General features: G+C 43.0%; 2 protein-coding genes and 1 long non-coding RNA gene across 5 annotated transcripts in view; 1 reads left to right on the plus strand and 2 right to left on the minus strand.

Moving 5' to 3' along the window:
• Nucleotides 1-2,804: 2,804 nt before the first annotated feature.
• Nucleotides 2,805-6,230, minus strand: KCNJ11 (potassium inwardly rectifying channel subfamily J member 11). The gene has a single exon (XM_074918311.1). The coding sequence runs from the start codon at nucleotides 6,041-6,043 to the stop codon at nucleotides 4,841-4,843; it is 1,203 nt and encodes a 400-aa protein (XP_074774412.1). The 5' UTR covers nucleotides 6,044-6,230; the 3' UTR covers nucleotides 2,805-4,840.
• A 2,536-nt stretch (nucleotides 6,231-8,766) lies between these two features.
• LOC141966023 (uncharacterized) lies at nucleotides 8,767-16,665 on the plus strand. The gene is made up of 3 exons (XR_012634533.1): nucleotides 8,767-8,856; nucleotides 12,101-12,223; nucleotides 16,483-16,665. It is a non-coding gene; the product is annotated as an uncharacterized LOC141966023 (long non-coding RNA).
• Nucleotides 10,864-17,419, minus strand: part of ABCC8 (ATP binding cassette subfamily C member 8) — a 77,925-nt gene continuing 71,369 nt past the window's right edge. For all 3 annotated transcript variants that reach the window (XM_074918309.1, XM_074918308.1, XM_074918310.1), the window contains exons 36-39: nucleotides 15,934-16,037; nucleotides 14,957-15,090; nucleotides 13,589-13,651; nucleotides 10,864-11,473 (exon numbers count right to left, since the gene is read on the minus strand). In XM_074918309.1, the coding sequence (XP_074774410.1) occupies nucleotides 11,336-11,473; nucleotides 13,589-13,651; nucleotides 14,957-15,090; nucleotides 15,934-16,037 (439 nt within the window). In that variant the 3' untranslated portion in view covers nucleotides 10,864-11,335. The remainder of the gene's footprint in view (nucleotides 11,474-13,588; nucleotides 13,652-14,956; nucleotides 15,091-15,933; nucleotides 16,038-17,419) is intronic.

A 17,419-nucleotide genomic window follows, 5' to 3' on the forward strand; every position in this document is an offset into this window, starting at 1 on the left:
CAGAGGTATCTGCAGCCTCTCAAGAATGTCTTCTGCTCTTTTAATAGTTCTCCTTAGGGGGGCGTGGAGGTTTGTATCACGTATCTTTCTCCTGTTGCTGAATCAAAAATAGTACACTGAGTCATTTGTTACAGGCAGTCAGACCGTCACCAGCCATGGAGCCACATGTCCCACCGCCCGCTCTGGTCCAGCTTACCCAAGGCCTCCTTCACACGAGGGTCTTCTCACCTCACACAGCAGCTTTGCTTGAGCAAGGTCTGCAGCACTGATTACACCCCTCTTTCTGCTGCAGCACATGCTTTCGGCAGGTCGGCACACTATGTCCTTTGATCCAAAAATCCACTGAAATGGGTGAAATCTTTCTACCGCCTTCCAGGAACCTTGCATCAGGGCTGTTGGGTTTGAGATGTCCACCTTGGAACGTGGCAGCTGGCCCTGGACGAATGCAGGGCCACAGGGGAACATGCCCTGCAAAGAGCATTGACCCTGCCCATTTTTAGTGGCAACACCAGTCTGGCTTTGAGCACGGGGAGAGAGAAAGGTGTAACCAGGGAGCCTAAAATGCAATGATCCTCTCTTCTCCCTCAACCCTTCAGGGTGACCTGACCAATGTATAATGAAAGAGAGGAAGAGGAAGGAAAACACGAAGAAACAAATTCAGTTTTCAAAGAACTATTTAAAATTCGTGAGATTGATATTATTAACTATTAATAAATAACGAACCACAAGAATCTGTCACCCCAAAGCCCTCCTAACACTGCTTCCAACAGGGCTCTGTTGCGACTTGTACCTTGCTCAACACACAGTAATATTTACCCACTGGATTGAGCAATGCTGACCATGCCCAGCCTGCAGTCTCGCCTTACAGGGCAGACTGAATTTTGACATTGACCCCATGGCTAATCTGTACTAACACATAAACCTTGACCTTGTTAAAGACCAGCCTCTTATATCTGCTTTTTAGGTCTCTGCTCTCTCATCTCAGCATTGTCACATCTTTTCTGGTGTGAAGAGCTTCAAAAGGAAATAGTTTATTACTTCTTGATGCTGCCTTCCCGTTGTGTCACTTGTGGATTTTAAATGTATTTATTTTGTGTCCCCAACCCTCTTTTGCCTTATTATGCTGCCTCTGGAGTTCACTTCGGGTTTGTATCTATTTTATAGGGACACCGTTCTACTGCTATAATACTCCACTTATCATATGCCTTGGGGGATAAAGAGACAAAGTCGGACCTTGTTATACTCTGATTTTGTGTATGTATGTCACTCGATTTCATTAGGAATCGCAATCTGAAAACAATACACCAGTGGCTATGTTCTCACCAGCAGTCACTACAAGTATTTGAAAACTATGGTATATAAGTGTTCTCCAGTCTCTGATTAGTAAGCTCTGTGATCCTTCTGTCCATCCTAAGCTTAACAAACTCCAATTCAAATGCGCTAAACAGTGTGAACTATGGGTATAAACTGACAATGGTCTCCAGGCTCTGAACCGCATGAAAGGCAATTCCCATGGACACAGTTGGTTCCACTGCACCCTAAACTCAGCAATGGGTCACTGCAAAACCTACAGCTTCCCACTTCTTGTGCCCACGTCCTCCCCTCTCAGGGCAAGCCCTGAGCACGTAGCCTCCTCCAGCTTCCCTCACACTGGTTTCTGTGCAGAGGGCACATGTAGTGGTGGTGGGAGCCAGCGCGCTCCCCCAGCTGCTCAGCAGGATCCCAACCACCATATCACCTACCAAAAAGCAGACGTAGGCTGGGAGAGAAAGTTCAAAAGCCCACTCACTTTGGACTTCAACTATGGAAAATGCGGTGTTTGCTCATTGCTAAGAATAAGGACTTTTCTACGTCAAATGATAGCACTGACGCCTTCTTCAGAACCTTCCTACAGAGAATGGGGGCAGCCAGAAGTACAACTTTAAGAACAATTTCAGATATTTGTGTTCTCAAAGACTTTGTAAATGACAAAATGAAAGGATCCTCACAAAGAAGTAATATCCCTAGTACAAAATAAACACACTTATTCAGTACAAAATAAATACACTTATTCTTCCTTGCTCTGCCCTTGAAATGCTTCTGAATATTTTAAATGTTGAAAGAACAAAAGGATTTAAAACGAAAAGAATCCTGAAATACAAAGTCACCAAGACTTTGATTTAAATAAGTCACTATGGTGATTTTAATAGCACAAATCCTGCCTCCCTCATAATATTATGATGCCCATTTATCGCAAGACTTTGGAAAATTAGGCAGATTCTTGTAAAATAACTGACATAAAAGGTGGTCCTGAAAGCAGCCCAGCGAATGCAAATTGCTTCCTCCCGTTTTTCTCCTCCCACTTCACAGTGAACAAAGAGAATTTTCTACCTCTCTGTAGCACAGATTTCCCTAAGGGAGAAGGAGGCTTGCATCAGTTCCTGACAACAGTGGCATGGTACGGCTGCTAAAACTGCTTCACATTTAGGTCAAATCTCGGAAAGAACTTTAAAACGCTACGAGAGTTGAAGTGGCTTTATGCAAGAACCTTAAGATGCATCCTACACATTTCAATAAGGCACTGAGGACACTGTGGAGAGGGCAATGATTTCAAGTCACTGGAAAGCTAACTCTGATATTTTGTCTGTGACTCTTGAAAGACTAGAGCAGTGGTATTGTAACAAGTGATAACGAACAGTGAAATTTTAAAGGAACAAATGTGTATAGGAAATGCAAATAGCTCTACTGTAAGCACCCCTCTGATGGGTGATGGAGCAGAGGCAGTAAAAGGGAAAGCTGGAAAATAATGTGACAATTAGACTCAGTCTTACAGAATAAATTTAATCATCAAAGGCATTTAATCATTCCTTATTTTAAAAAATGGGATTTTTTTTTGATTACAAATGTAAAATAATGCCTTTCCAAATGTTCTTTGCTGACTACTTGTTAATGCTAGTTTGACTGTCTTTTCATTGTGAAACGCAGACCACATTTTTAGAGCTCTTCACAGAATAGTACTGGTGTACCGGGAATTTGGAAACTGAACAGGCATTTATTCTCTTAGCTGACAGTCTGATAATGCTGATACAGGTCTTCATAAAACTGAAATACATAAATATTGAAAATATAACTCCTATTTAGCATTTTAAAACAACCTTTAATTTTATCCAAACATGATTTCATTTTAATATAGATGCCTGCAAATATTCTATCATCAACATGGAAGTTTTGTCACACTTTTGAATGAGTTTGTTGTATTGTTACACTGACAAGGCATCAAAAATGTACCATATTATTGCCAACACAAACCATTTTAGGCGTCTGTTGTGAACTACTTAACACACAACAACCTGATACTAGAAGCTCCTTGAATAATTAAGTTGAAAGTAACTTGGTGCCTCTGCACAGCTTGTGTAAGCAGGTGTTGGATCAGTTCTGTAACCCTCTTTTAGGTTTTATGTGGACATTATCTTTTTCTACTTGAGCGGCAGTTTGCCCTGTTAATAGCACGCTGTAGTTAATACTGCTGCTATCTCCTAATAATCCTGCACTGAAATAAAATTGCTGCTGTTACCTATATCCCCAGACAGAGGAGTTGCAGGAGTGTGCTAAGGGGAATTGCTCCTACTGTCACTATGGAACTGAGGGGATGAACATGGCTCCTGCATGTCTGTCGGCAAACGCCAGATCTTGAATTCAGCTGAAAGCCAAGGCAGGCACCGGCTCTGTAGGGAGGTCAGGATGCAAAGGGAACCGTTTCCTCAGCAGGAGTGTGTTTTGTGACACAGCATCCCAGGAGTGACCGCACAGTCTTACGCATTCCTCCTTTCCCTAAGCACAAAAACCTCACCTTCTTCTACAAGAGGGAAAGGAGTGAAAGGTTTTTCCTACCGCATGCAGATATAATTTCAGCATTCAGCACTGCCCTTTCATTTAAAATATCTAATTCTATTTATATTCCCTGATTATCTAACAGAATTCACTCTGACCTAAGGGGCAGATTAGTTTTTTTACAGGGTATCCTATTGCCATGTGGCTCTGTGTGTGTGTGTGTGTGTGATGTTGCTTCTCTTCATTTAGAAATCAGAATACAGAATTTTTCCTATTTATAATTAATTTCACTATCTGCTATCTAGTATCTAAAGGCATTGCTTACTATCAGAAATGTACAGTCCAAAAAGGTGTTCCTGAATGTTTTATTTTGGAAGTGTAAAGGGTTTTAAAATAAACAAAAGTAAATATTCAAATACATTTCATATTGCATGTGGTAGGAGTGGCTCCATACAACACAATATGGATGAAGCAAATCTGGCAGTTATATTTCTTTGAGACATAGCGTATAATAATACACAGACACTTCCAGATCTGGTCTCGTGTCATACATAACATTGCCTGGCCCTTTTGTTATAATTTAAATCCAGCCTACTTTATTAATTATTAATATTTTATTTTGCTATACTGATTGTTCGAGTTAGAAAAAAACATTTAAAAACTACTGACTTGAGGACACTGCAAGACCCTAAGTACTGCAATCTCTGAGGATAAATATACATTTATGTTTTGAGAAAATGTCATTACCTGCAGATGAATCAATGCAAAATGATCGTGCAATTAAATAGGACAGTCTGAATTCAAATTTAAAGTGGCAGACCATGATTTTCCTACTCCCAGTGCTGCTTGAAATCTCTCACACCTTTAAAAAAATATAATTAGCTTTAGATTTATCCCACAATAAATAACACCAGAACATACCTTGTGCTACCAACCTGAATTTAAAAAAAGTTAGAGGCCATCTCAGTGTTTTGAGTTTATGAGATCTTTCAGACACAAAGCCCTAACAGAGTTCCCCAGTCAAAAGGCATCAGGAAGGCTCATCGCTTATGGTAAACTTGGGCTTTAGCCTGACAGACCTCTTCTTTATTGTGCCTTTCGGGGACAATGGCATGGTGTCCATAATGCTCCTGTCCTCCTCCAGCTGCCTAGCAGTGCATGAAGGGGTGGGCACTTTCACCGTGTTGCCAAACTTAGAGTAGTCCACAGAATATTGCCCATCTTCCTCTGCCACAATGGGCACAAACCTTTGGCCCCAGAGGATTTCATCTGCCAGGTAGGAGGTTCTGGCTTGAGTAGTGATGCCAGTGGTCTCCACCACCCCTTCCAAGATGACGATGATCTCCAGGTCCTCGTGGTGGTGAAGGTTCACGGGGGAGATGTCGTAGAGGGGGCTGTTCTTGTCTATCACGTGGTAGATGATGAGCGGGGAGACCAGGAAGATGCTGTTGCCCCCCACGGGGTTCTCCATCTGGATGTCGATCTGGTTGAGGGGCACCACCTCCCCCTCCAGGCTGGCAGTCTTCTTCACCACCTGCATGCGGATGGTGGCGCTGATGATCATGCTCTTCCGGAGGTCACCCACCCGCAGCATGAAGCAGAGCTTGCCCTCCCGCAGGGCGATGACCGCGTGCTTGCTGAAGATGAGGGTCTCGGCCCGGCGGTGGGCCTGCGACGTCTTCATGAAGATGCAGCCCAGCATGATGGCGTTGATGACCAGCCCCACGATGTTCTGCACGATCAGCACCAGGATGGCGGCAGGGCACTCCTCCGTCACCATGCGTCCCCCAAAGCCGATCGTCACCTGCACCTCGATGGAGAAGAGGAAGGCGGAGGTGAAGGAGTGGATGCTGGTCACGCAGGGCACAAACCCGGCCGGGGCTCCCGCCGTCCCCTCCCCGGGGTCGCGCTGCAGCCGGGTGCTGTGGTCCAGGTCCCCGTGGGCGAAGGCGATGAGCCACCAGACCATGCCGAAGAGCAGCCAGGAGCAGAGGAAGGACATGGTGAAGATGAGCAGCGTGTGAGGCCACTTGAGGTCCACCAGCGTGGTGAAGACGTCCTGGAGGAAGCGTCCCTGCTCCCGGATGTTTTTATGGGCCACGTTGCAGGCACCGTTCTTGCCCACAAAACGAGCCCGCCGCTCCCGCGCACGGTACCGGGCATGATCCGGCACATCCTCCGCCAGCCGGGTCAGCACGTACTCCTCGGGGATGATCCCCTTCCTCGACAGCATGGCTCCCCGCCGCCGCTCCGCCGCTCAGCGCCGCCCCATGCAGCCGCCGCTCCGCCGGGGGCGGGAGCTGAAGGGGGGGGGGGGGGGTAAAAAAAACGGGGACGGCCGCGCCGCGGGGGCCGAGCGCCTGCACGACGCCGCCGCAGCCCCCGCCGCAGCCAGGCCCGGGAAAGGCCGCGGCGGCCACCAGGCGGCACCGCCGAGACCGGGAGCGGTCGAGCCCGGCCCCACACGCCGGGAACCGGCGTGTGGGGCCGGGCTCGACCGCTCCCGGTCTCCATGTTGCGGTTGCCGAGCCGGTACCGGCCCCTCAGCCAGCTCCGAGCGGGCTGGGGGGGGGAGGATGAGGGGGCTGAGGCGTTCCCGCCTGAACGGGAGGAGCTGAAGCTCCTCAGCGTCGCCCTGTGGGAAGGGAAGGGGGGAGCCGAGCCCCCGAGTGCTCCCCTGTGACCGCTGGCTGCTTTTCTTTACCTTTTTACCTCAGTTTTTGATTTTTTTTTTTTTTTTTTCCCCCTAAAGAAAGGGGAGGTGGTATTTCAGGCCGCGGTGGTGTGAGCAGCCCCCTTTCCTCACAGCGGATTTTCTGTAAATATTTGTTCGAGGATGGATTTACTTCCATTAACAGCCAGGTTTGCAGGGTGGTGTGGTTTCAAGCAGGGGAATTATTCCGTGAAATAGAAAACAAAATGGTGCTGGGGATGCTTTTAAAGGAAATCTTTAATGCAAAAAAAAAAAAAAAAAAATCCTGAAATTCACCTGCGCATCTTCCTGTAAGCAGGAAGAAAACATTTGTCTAATGAATTGAGCAGGCAGTGGTAGGAAATGTGCTTGAAGAGGCCAGGTCCAAGACCATAATGGTTAAACAGAGACCTGGAATTAAGGGGGATCGTTTGCGCTTAGAAAATTTGCTATTTACCCTTGAGTAAGGAAGGATTTGTGTGAAAGAACTTGCTTCTGAAATGACATGCTCTGTAACAGCCGCTGAGTGCACAGGAGAACATCTACTGTCCAAATAACAGTGAAAGTTGCAGAAGAAGGATCCGGCTGCAAATGGTTAACCCAGAGTGACATGAACTTCCAGGCAGGCATCAAAATCAAGAGGCACCAAAAGGAGACAGGAGGCTAGAACCTGTGTGTCGGGGGTATGATGTCTGTGTGCGGATCAATACATGCGTGTGCATGAGTGTAAGGGTGTTCCTTTGTGGTAAGAGACATTATTTAAAAACACTCCGATGTGATTGCTCCTTTGTTTCAACAGCAATATTCTCATTCATGTGTTCACTTAGTCTGATTTAAATATTGTGTTTCTATTTCAGTTTAGACACCAAAACGGTAGAGTTGCTAAAGCATCCCAGGATATCTGGATAACAGGTTTTTCTTTAGTGCCAGTGGGTTTATGATTATGTGTTTCAAGTTGTATGTGTCCATGGACTTCCCCTCCAGTTTTGGCTCCGAGTGCCATGGTACAGCAGTCATTGGCAGGGATTGCCTGGTTGATGTTGGGAGCTAGCCAGTTGGGCTTGAAATTAACTTTCACCACCTACAACTACTTACTGTGGCCCACCTAAGGATTTCAGAATAGTAGTTTTAAGTATGAGCTCTCTGAGCAGTCTTTAATGAAGTGATTACTGTTCCTTTAGACTATTTCTACTTTCCATGTACAAATAGTTGCATGTCCTTGGACACATCCATTCCTTTTGGAGGAATTTCATCCCAAATACTCCACAGTTTCTCCTGTTCTGGGTTGTCTTTCTTGCCGCTTTGATAAATAAAACTAGTATGACCACAGGGTGTGCTGGCACCTGGCTGCCAGGCCATTGTTTAGCCAACACACCTCCCCTTTCCCTATATCGCTTTCTCTGCTAGACATTTTTTGTGTGCATGCTCGAATGTGTCACCTGTACCTACACTTTAAGTACATGGTTTATATACACAATTTAACTTTAAGAAATGTTTATTTTTTATACTTTTCCTTCTAAGCATTTGATAAAAAACCAACAAATGGATGAAGCAATTTGAAGATTTACTTGTCAAAGGCGTGGTGCTCATGGGAGCTTGTAGTTGATGGGAGCTCACAGCTACTTCCAGCATTTTGAAGTGAGCATGAAGAGGCTCTGCACCACCATGCAGTTCACTGGTAACACTCTTTTGCAGATAATGGACATGGGTACCTCATACACTGGGATCTCCCACTTTTTTGCAGAGACAGACCTATTTAAGAGGCAGTCATGCCTTTTGTGCCATTTTTCCTTACTCTTTTCTAACCGTTATCTTATTCTGTACTTTTTCCTCCAGAGGGCGGTAACTACACGAATGTAGAATTAAAAAAAAAAAAAACAAACAAACAAAACACAAAACAACCCAAACAAAACGTGCCAGCAAGGAGTGTTTTAAAAGAGAAAGGTAAATTTCTTCACAGTCTGGTGCTAGGAATGACCCATGGAGCCTGTTATGGCAAGGGGTGTTAAATAAACACACCATGTTGGTTTTAGGAATCCTGGGCTTCAGAGAGCAAGAAGGGTGTTTCCTTGTTTCCACTTCTTTTCTTTATTGGGACTGTCATTTGCCACTTCTTTTCCTTCACCTCTGAGCACTTGTTGGCTGAGATGGGACAGCAAAGCAAGTGGCTTCTACTAAAGAATTTCTAAAGCTGAGTAAAGAGAAGCCCTGTCTTTGTGGATCAACTGACAGATACTTAAAAGAAAAAAGTGACAGATCTTCTGAGTGAGCCAACATATTTGTGTTAAGAGCTGCTGCACAAGTTGGGCTCACAGGAATGAACAATCCCACTCTGCTGTACTGAATCATGAAGGGTAAGTTTTTCCACCCACAAAATAGGTTTTACATTTCAAAACTCCACGCCCTTCCCCCCCCCCCCCCCTTAATTTTAAGGCTCTCAAAGAAGATAGTGTAACTGTTAGATTAAAACGTAGTTGACACTATGGTATTACTCTGCCTTTGGAAGAGAGTAGACCTTTCTTTCAAAGGCTACCCAGTCCTAGCCTAACATCAATTAAACCTCACGACTGCCCTTGCTGTACAAGGGGGGAGGCAGAAGAGAAGCGGTGGGCGGTGGTTATGCAGAGCTGCAGGGGAAGGCATGAGCAGAGCTGGCTAAGGCAGCAGCACGCTGTGCCCCCCGGCCTTCCGAGGAAACAGCGTCCCCCTAGAACAGGATGAAATGGCCATGCTAAGACAAGGGGGTCAATGCTGTAAGGGTTTTTGTATAATAGGAGCATTTATAGAAAGCAAACGAAATAAACCAGACCCTGGCTGCATCTCTATGGGCATGCTATCCCACCAACACCTTTGGGACTGAGCTGAGTCCCATCTCGGAGGAGAAATGTAAGTCTGGACATGGCAGCTCCCCTCAGCAGCTTCACCTGGCTGCTCTGGGGCTGTCTTGCACCCATCTGAGTACAGCACTTCGCTTAGCAGTGCTTCACTGCCATGCAAAGTACAGTTGTGTGCCTGGTTGAACTGGTGACTTCCGAAACACTTCTCTTGAGGCAACAGGTTTAATCACTCAGATAATGGCAGTGAGCCTCCCACCATAGAATAATTTTCTTTGACACGGCTTCTGGTCACTGCTGAGACTCCAACCCTTTGGAGTTAGGGGGCAGAAACCCCCTCAGACTTGACCCCATATAAACAAGAGTAGATAAAATGTGCTGAGGAATGGTGAAGTGTGTTCTGTCCAAGTGGTAGCTGAGAGGCCTCCCTATTCACACGTATTTATCCAGCAGTGTGGTACTATTAATCACTGGATGTGAACCAACTCACCCTACTCTCCTGCAATGCTGCTTTGTGAAATATGAGCCCCATTTACGATGGAAACACATGACACTTTGAGGTCTTATTTCTTAAGATATATATAGATATAGATTCCTTAAGATATAATATAGTCTTCTTAGTGATATGCTGTGTCCTTCACTCCCTTGCTGTAAATACTGGTCTGTGGAGCTGGTAGCACTACTTAAACAGCAACAACAGTTCTTCAGTTTTCCTTGTTCCCTGCTGCAGTGCTAGAAGTAATGCATTAAAAATATCACATATCCCATGAGAACACTGAGATGTCTTTTTCTAGAAAATAAAGCCTTTAAAAAACAGATCGCAAATTAATTGAGCAAGCTAAAGAGATTTTAAAAAGAGTTTTCCCAAGTACTAGAAATTCTTCAAAAAGGGGAAGAGGACAAAAACAGATGTAAAGCCGAAGTTGCTATAGAAAGAATCATGGTGAAAAATTCATTGTGGCCTTCCACTCAGTCTTTGACATTCTAACCCCTTAGCAAATCAATCCTGGCACGATTGTCACGATGAATCCATAGGGCAGGGCTAAGGACTTCTTCAGTCGGATTGGGATAATTTCAGTGATTGCAGGTTATCTTAATAAGTATATATAATTTATTGGTAAAGATCACAGTGAATCTAGAAAAAGTGTGACAGTGGGCGAAAGATGTGAAACTAGGAGACAATGAGTCAAGGTCTCATGGCTCTGAGCTACAATGGAAGGTTTAATGCTGTTCATTTACCAGATCTGGAGCAATTTCCAGACGAATGTGTACGTCTGTCTTTCTCTGGAAACAGTGTGCATTAAACACTGATATTTTATCACAACCTGCTTCCTCTTCGCTTCCTCACAGTGCGGGAGGGAGCTGGGCTCAGTCCCGTTTGGAGTCAGTGCAATACAGTGATTCAATGGGGGTAGAGGTGAAGCAGCCTAAGAAACACTAAAGGAATTGGCTTGTGATTAATTTCTAAAACGTATTAAAGGAGAGACCAAGAGACACAGGAATGATCAATAAACCACAAGATTAAAAAAAGGGGTTATAGATTTTATATTTAGATATTAAAGCTTTACAGAGTCATATCATTAAAAGAGATACAAGCTTTTGAGAAATACCTTTGGTATATAATTTTTCCTTCTGCATTTAGTCAGCCATGAGCATTATCTACAGTAGGGCTCTGACGCATAAAAAATAACATGTTAATAAAATGACAGGAGCAGTTTAAGAGTTACATAAAAACTCCATGCTGGTTATGTTTGATGAGTATCCTGTCATATTTCACCCATGTAGTTTTTTTCAACTATATTTCGTAATTCTTTGGTAGCAAATAAGAACAAGAGTAGTAGTTTACAAAAAGGAAAGTACATGCTTCAGGTGGAGAAAAATGGCCCATTTTATTAAAAAAGGAAAACCTCGATTTATTATGAAATGTTATTTATTTACAGGTATTTTACATTTTTAGAAAATAATACAATTGTACTTTAAAATGCTTCATTTATTTTTATTACTTATCTGCTTGTACAAAAGAAGCAAAGACACTGTCTTCTTGTTCTAGCAGAACCTCAGGCTTGTCATATTCCAAAATAACCCCTCTCTTCATTACAATAACCAAGTCTGCGTTGAGGATCGTGTGCACGCGGTGCTGGAAAGCAAATAATACAAAATGTCACTTCAGTCTATCAGACATAGTCCAGGATAAGACAGACTTCTAGAAATTAATTTTCCTGACAAGTTCAAGTTTGATTAAGGCTACTTATCCTACTTCTCATCCTAATTTACTGTGCAAATACTGGCGATAAATATACAGGCCCAGAGCCACGTGGATATTCAAGTACCTAAACTGCACACAGGTCCTCGAGTATGAAGAGTCACCCGAGTCCAGACTGTGCTGTCCCGGCCAGCAGCCCTGCCACCGCGTGGTGCCACGGGAAGGCAGCTGGGAAGAGTGGGGACAGGGCATGCCAGTGAGTATGCTCCCAGCCCCGGACTGCCTCTGCATCAGGGGTGTCCCTGAGATTGCTGTGGTTTGTCTTTGTCAAACTGAATAGGTCCCTCCTCTAGGACCTTGCCTGTGTCTTCTCTTGAGCTCTCACAAACGTTCTGCATCCACATCCCTTGGGAAAGATTTTTCCAGGCCTGCTCCCCACTGCATGAACAAGTACCCCCTTTCATATGCTCTGGGACTCGCTGCTCAGAGATTCATCCGATGCCTCTTCCCCCTTGCCTCATCATTTTGCAGACCTCTCTCACACGTCCTTACTCTCTGCAGGCAGAAGAGGCCTAGCCTACTCAGCTGCTCCCCTCAAGGGGCAGTTCTACGCCTCGGATCATCCTCGTGCTTCTCAACATTTCTCAGGTGTAATGTACGTGCAATGTACACAAAATCTTCAAGGTATGTGCAAATTATGGACTTATATGATGGTATGATGTTTTCTTTTTGGTTCTCCACCCTTTTCCTAGTAAGCCCTAACATATGATTATTTTAATGGGAAGAAGCTTCCCCAGTTCTTTCCACAGTGCATACTGGAAATAATTAATTTAGCTTTTCTGCAGTGCCGTTATCTTTCCTGAGCATTCCTTTCAGGTATTGATCACCAAATGGCCCTATAGATTGACAGACTTCTTACTCCCGGTGTGTTTCATGGATTCAGGGGTTCATTATTAGTTTTGATGGCTTCCAAAAGCTGCTCTCATACTTTTCTTTTTTTCCCCTGCTTTATTGCATTTTCACATGTAATATGCCAGAACTTATGATCATTTCTGTTTTCTTTACTTGTCTACAAGTTCAGATTTACAAGAATGCCTTGTTGTTTCAAATAGTATTTATTTGTTTAGCCATACGAGCTTCTTTCTATCCTTACTCAAGCCTTTCCTAACAAATAGCCCTGGGATTTTTGAATAAAATCCTTCAGTAATTTCCACAATACCTATCAGATTCAATTTTCTTCACTTTCTCTTTTAGCTTTTTTTTCCCCATTTATTTTTGAGTTTTGTTTTTTGCAAGCCTCCTCAATTTTATGGAATTCCACTGTTTAAAGTTGACTGTCACTGCATTGGACTTTTTGGGTCTGTATTACTCCTGCAGAGATATTTAATTTCAGAATACTCTGGTATAACCCTGAAATAGGTGTATTTTTAGAAAATAGAGGACTAAAAGATATGTATTACTTCTGACATATCTGTCGAGCCAGCTGCTTTGATTCAGGTCAAATCTCTTTCATAAACCTTTTTTTTTATACTCAAGATCTTTGTACAACCACTTCAAGAATATGCAGGCTTAAATTCAATCACTGTCAACAGGGATGGAATGTTTATTTTTCAAAGTTACTATGATTTTCATTTATTTGTTTAAATTCTGAAATGTAATTGCTTTATCCAGTGGCAGAACTATTACACAATTTTACTTGTCCTTATCTAAAGGATTAATATAGCTTGATGAAATTTATTCTCAGATTTCACATCAGTCAAAGTCATATTATATTTTAAATTAGCCTAAAATGGGTAACAGAAAATAGATTACTTAAATTACATGCCTTTACAGGCAATCAGACTTAGCATCATGCAACACATTTAAGAAGCTGTTGTTATGTATTTAAATAAGAAAGCAGTTTAAAATGGAAAAGAAAGCTTACACTTAGACATCAATTTAAAAAAAAGATTAATGGCCAAATGAACACATTTAACATTGACAAGAATTGACTAATGTAGCACTTCTGATTCTTGCTTGCAACAGAATGGCAGCACAGACTGTACTTACTGCTATTGTAACCACAGTACGGTCAGCAAACGCAGTCATGACTACCTTCTGGAGGATGTTCTCCTGCGTAAAGCAAAGCATTAGTTGCTTTTCAAACCACAGAAGTTGCATGATGGACACACGGACACTAAGGCGGCTTAAGTAACCAATGATTTTATTGACGTACTTTTACTGACCCTTTGTTGCAGAAAAAGTTAACTACATGCCAGAACTAAGCCAGAGCCTGGTCTCGTTAGCCAGCCCTGCTCGTGCCTGCCAGCCTCAGCCCCTGGCCTTTGGTGCCCTGCCCCAAGCCCCTCTGATCCTGACCTCGGTTTTACAGTGGAGGGATGGAAGGTGAATCCGGGGTCCTGCCAGGCTGTCCTGCCCGCATGCTAGCGCCTCTGCCGTGTGTTCCTCGCCCTGCTGGAGGCTGGGAGTGTCCCCACGCACGGGGGACATCTAACACCAAGGCGGGCAGGGATAAGCAAGGCAGTGTGCTGTACCTGGGTATTTAACAGCCCAGATGATATTTAAGATGGTCTTAACATACATAGTTCTCACTCAACAAGTACTCATCCCTTGCTATTTAGGAAACGTTCTGTACCAAGCTGCCTAGAAATGTCTCTAGCACAGATGCCTTTCTTTGCTCTTATCTGTTCTTTAGACATGTACCTCAATGGAGAAACTATATCCTCAATGCATCAAAATTCAAAACGTCTGTTTTAACTGGGCTCTGTACAGTCTAATTCCCAACCTTATTGACACCCAACACACTAAAAATTGTACCTGTTATGATAAAGCCTTCCCATTATATTCTTTACTCATAGAATAATCATGAGGACGACAGAAACATTTCTCGGAACAGAGGGAAACAAAAAAATCTTAAGAATGTACTGTTCTATTTGGCTAAAATCCAGACAGTGCACTATTAGTGTGTGGTTTAACCTCTGTCTAGCAATTTCAGACAATTAATGCAATAATCCACTACGTCTTTTCTATGTCTCTGATTATTTCCTCGACTCTACTTTCAAACCTTCTAACTTCCTGACTTGTCCTGTCCACCATGTGGGGGAAATTTGCCTGTTTGCCAATTTACCCTTCACTGCCCACCCTAGCTGACCTTTCAAAGCACTGTTTACTTTAGGAAATCAAACCACCAATGAAAATAACATGCTTCATTTTCCTAATGCAAGCAATGCTGGAATAAATATTAACCCCCCAGTAAAACCATTTAAAAGCTCTTTAGATTAGTTAGCAATGACTCACAACTCCCTGGACTGTAAACACGTCTGCACTAAATATGGTGTAACCATATTACAGAGTAGACAGAACTGCAGTTGTCTCCCCCTCAAGACAGACAAGAAATCAGAAACACTCCAAACTCACTGTTGCCATGTCAATAGATGCCGTGGCTTCATCCATGATGAAGATGCTCGTCTTCCGCACAAAAGCCCTTGCTAGGCAGAACAGCTGTCTCTGGCCCTGGCTAAAGTTTTCACCTCCTTCTGTGACTATAGCATCTGGAAGTGATAGAGCAAAACCACTATTATGGGGTGTGCGCCTGTGTGTGTGTGTATGAGAGGGTCAGATCAGAGTGGAACAGCTGCTTGGAAAATAATGTCTCACTTTCAGCATAAAGATTTTCAAAGTAACATTTCCTACGTCTGCAGCTGCTGGTGACCCAATTTTGCCTGTTTATTTCCAGTGTGCAAAACAACAGGTACTTCTGTCTCATGATATTCTTTACATCTATTAGACAAAGTAGCTAAGGATGTTTAAGAGCAAGTGGCTCTGGAATATACGCAGTCATGCGGTCTAGGACACTGCACCCCCCTGTCAAAGTGGCATCCATCATTTCTTCACCCTAAGGCTGTGTAACTTACCATTTTTATGGTGTGTTGTTTTTTGAGGGTTTTTTTTTTGGTGTGTTTTTTTTTTTTTTTTTTGTTTGGTTCTTTTTTTTACATGGCCAAATGATTCACACCTTTAAGCTTCTGAAATCTTCCTCCCTGGACACAACTATTGGAAAATACAAAAGAACATATTCTAGGTAACACCTGACTTCTTGACACCTTATTTGAATTCACAAGGCCTGTAAACCTCAGTGCTTCATTACAAAGACATATTGCAATAAAATAATTTTGCCACTGATTTGAATAGAAAGATGATTCTGCCCTGCTGGTGCAGTTGGTAAGGGAGTTAGATGGATACAGGGCCTTTGCCTGCTGGCAAGCACTTTTTGTCACCTTCCATAAACCTAAAAAGCTTTTTTTCCAGCAGCTACCTTTTGAATACATAGTAAATGTGAAACAGGACTGTTATGAACACTGGAAGGAATCTTCTCGAGAAGGAAGTCTTGTTACCTAGGCCCCCAGGGAGCGCTTTCACCACATGCTTGAGCTGTGCTATTTCCAGTGCTTCCCACAGCATGCTGTCAGTGCACTTCTTCTCAGGGTCCAAGTTAAACCTACAGTTATGTGTAATTCAAGAATATCAGTCAATATAAACTTCTGCAACGTACTACTTCTTTTAGTGTTCTTAGAAACAAACTTGCACATAATCAGAATCATATGTTAAAGATCTGGGTGAGCCTGATTCTGATCTATCATTGGTATAAATCCATGGCATTCTGTGGACTTGGCCAACATTTATCCCAATCAGATTAAGAACAAAATTTTACTCTTTCAGTTGAGCCTAACAGTAAAAGCTTTCTATTTTGCAGACCTTTGTGGTTTTAGAATTTATTTTGTTCTGAATAAAGTAGAGAAATTCTTATGTTTTAATAGAAAAAACTTTGAAGAAAAAAACCTGTGAATATAATCCGTTGAAATTAACATTCATTTTTTAACAAAGCCAAAATTCTACCATCTCTCCTTTTAAATCCAATGTGTCTCTGTTCTTTACTGCTATAGGAATGTTGAACAGAACAATCAAGATTCATACTGAATTATGAAATGCAAGTCTTCGCAACAACTGAACAAATCTTGGATTTATGACAGACGAATGTTATTTTAGCTTGCTGTAGCCCAGAAATAATAGCAACAAATGTGAATCTCATATCATCTTAGTATATAGAATGAGAATCAGAAATAAACAATTCAATGGTGCGTAATACTTTTTGGTTTTACTTTTTATTCCTACTGTGTGTGCTGTGAATGATGCTGGCCTAAATAAATTTTTTAATAGGTTAATGAAACAAAGGTATAGAGTCATCTCATCTTCTGACATGAATGAACCATGCTTTATTCAGGCAAGTTCAGGAGATAATCCTGGCATCTGTATTAGTGTGGAGTCAGCGAACCACAGCAGTCTGTATCATTTTCAGTGAACTCTGATGACTTTTATGTAGAAACTGTAACTGCAGGTGATCTAACTCTGCACTGAGGCTTGTACTGTTCCTTTCTAAGGTAAATACCACAGACATAGGGAAGGACATTTGTCTGAAACTGTGGAGCTTTTTGCCACTGTTTCTACTGCATCATCCTCTCAGAGAAAGAGGGGGGTGAAAAAAGAAACAAGGCATTTGTTCTTACAGAAGAAGAAACGTCTCAAAGACTAGAAAATCAGCACGGATAGAGGCTCCAGGATAAAATACCCCAGACCTCCCCTAGTACTTCTCACGTTGTTCTATTGCTTCCCCTTTTTCTACATCAGTTTTTTAGTCTGCATTTTTTCCATCTCATTTTTTAAGGCAGACAGATGGAAACAGATGCAGGAGAACGAAGGTTTCAAGAAGTGCTGAGTGGTTATGGGATCAGCGAGCTAAACCGGTTACTCGATCCTGGAGGAATCACTAGTGACTTTCCCTACTTCCCAGGCAGGGAATGCCTTGGTGCTGCCCAGGCTCGG

The sequence above is a fragment of the Athene noctua genome, chromosome 14 (assembly GCF_965140245.1).
Source record: "Athene noctua chromosome 14, bAthNoc1.hap1.1, whole genome shotgun sequence".
In the NCBI taxonomy this organism is placed as follows: domain Eukaryota; kingdom Metazoa; phylum Chordata; class Aves; order Strigiformes; family Strigidae; genus Athene; species Athene noctua.

Bases quoted from the DNA above. Each gene is read 5' to 3' on its own strand.
- KCNJ11 (XM_074918311.1), bottom strand. From the start codon at position 6,043: ATGCTGTCGAGGAAGGGGATCATCCCCGAGGAGTACGTGCTGACCCGG.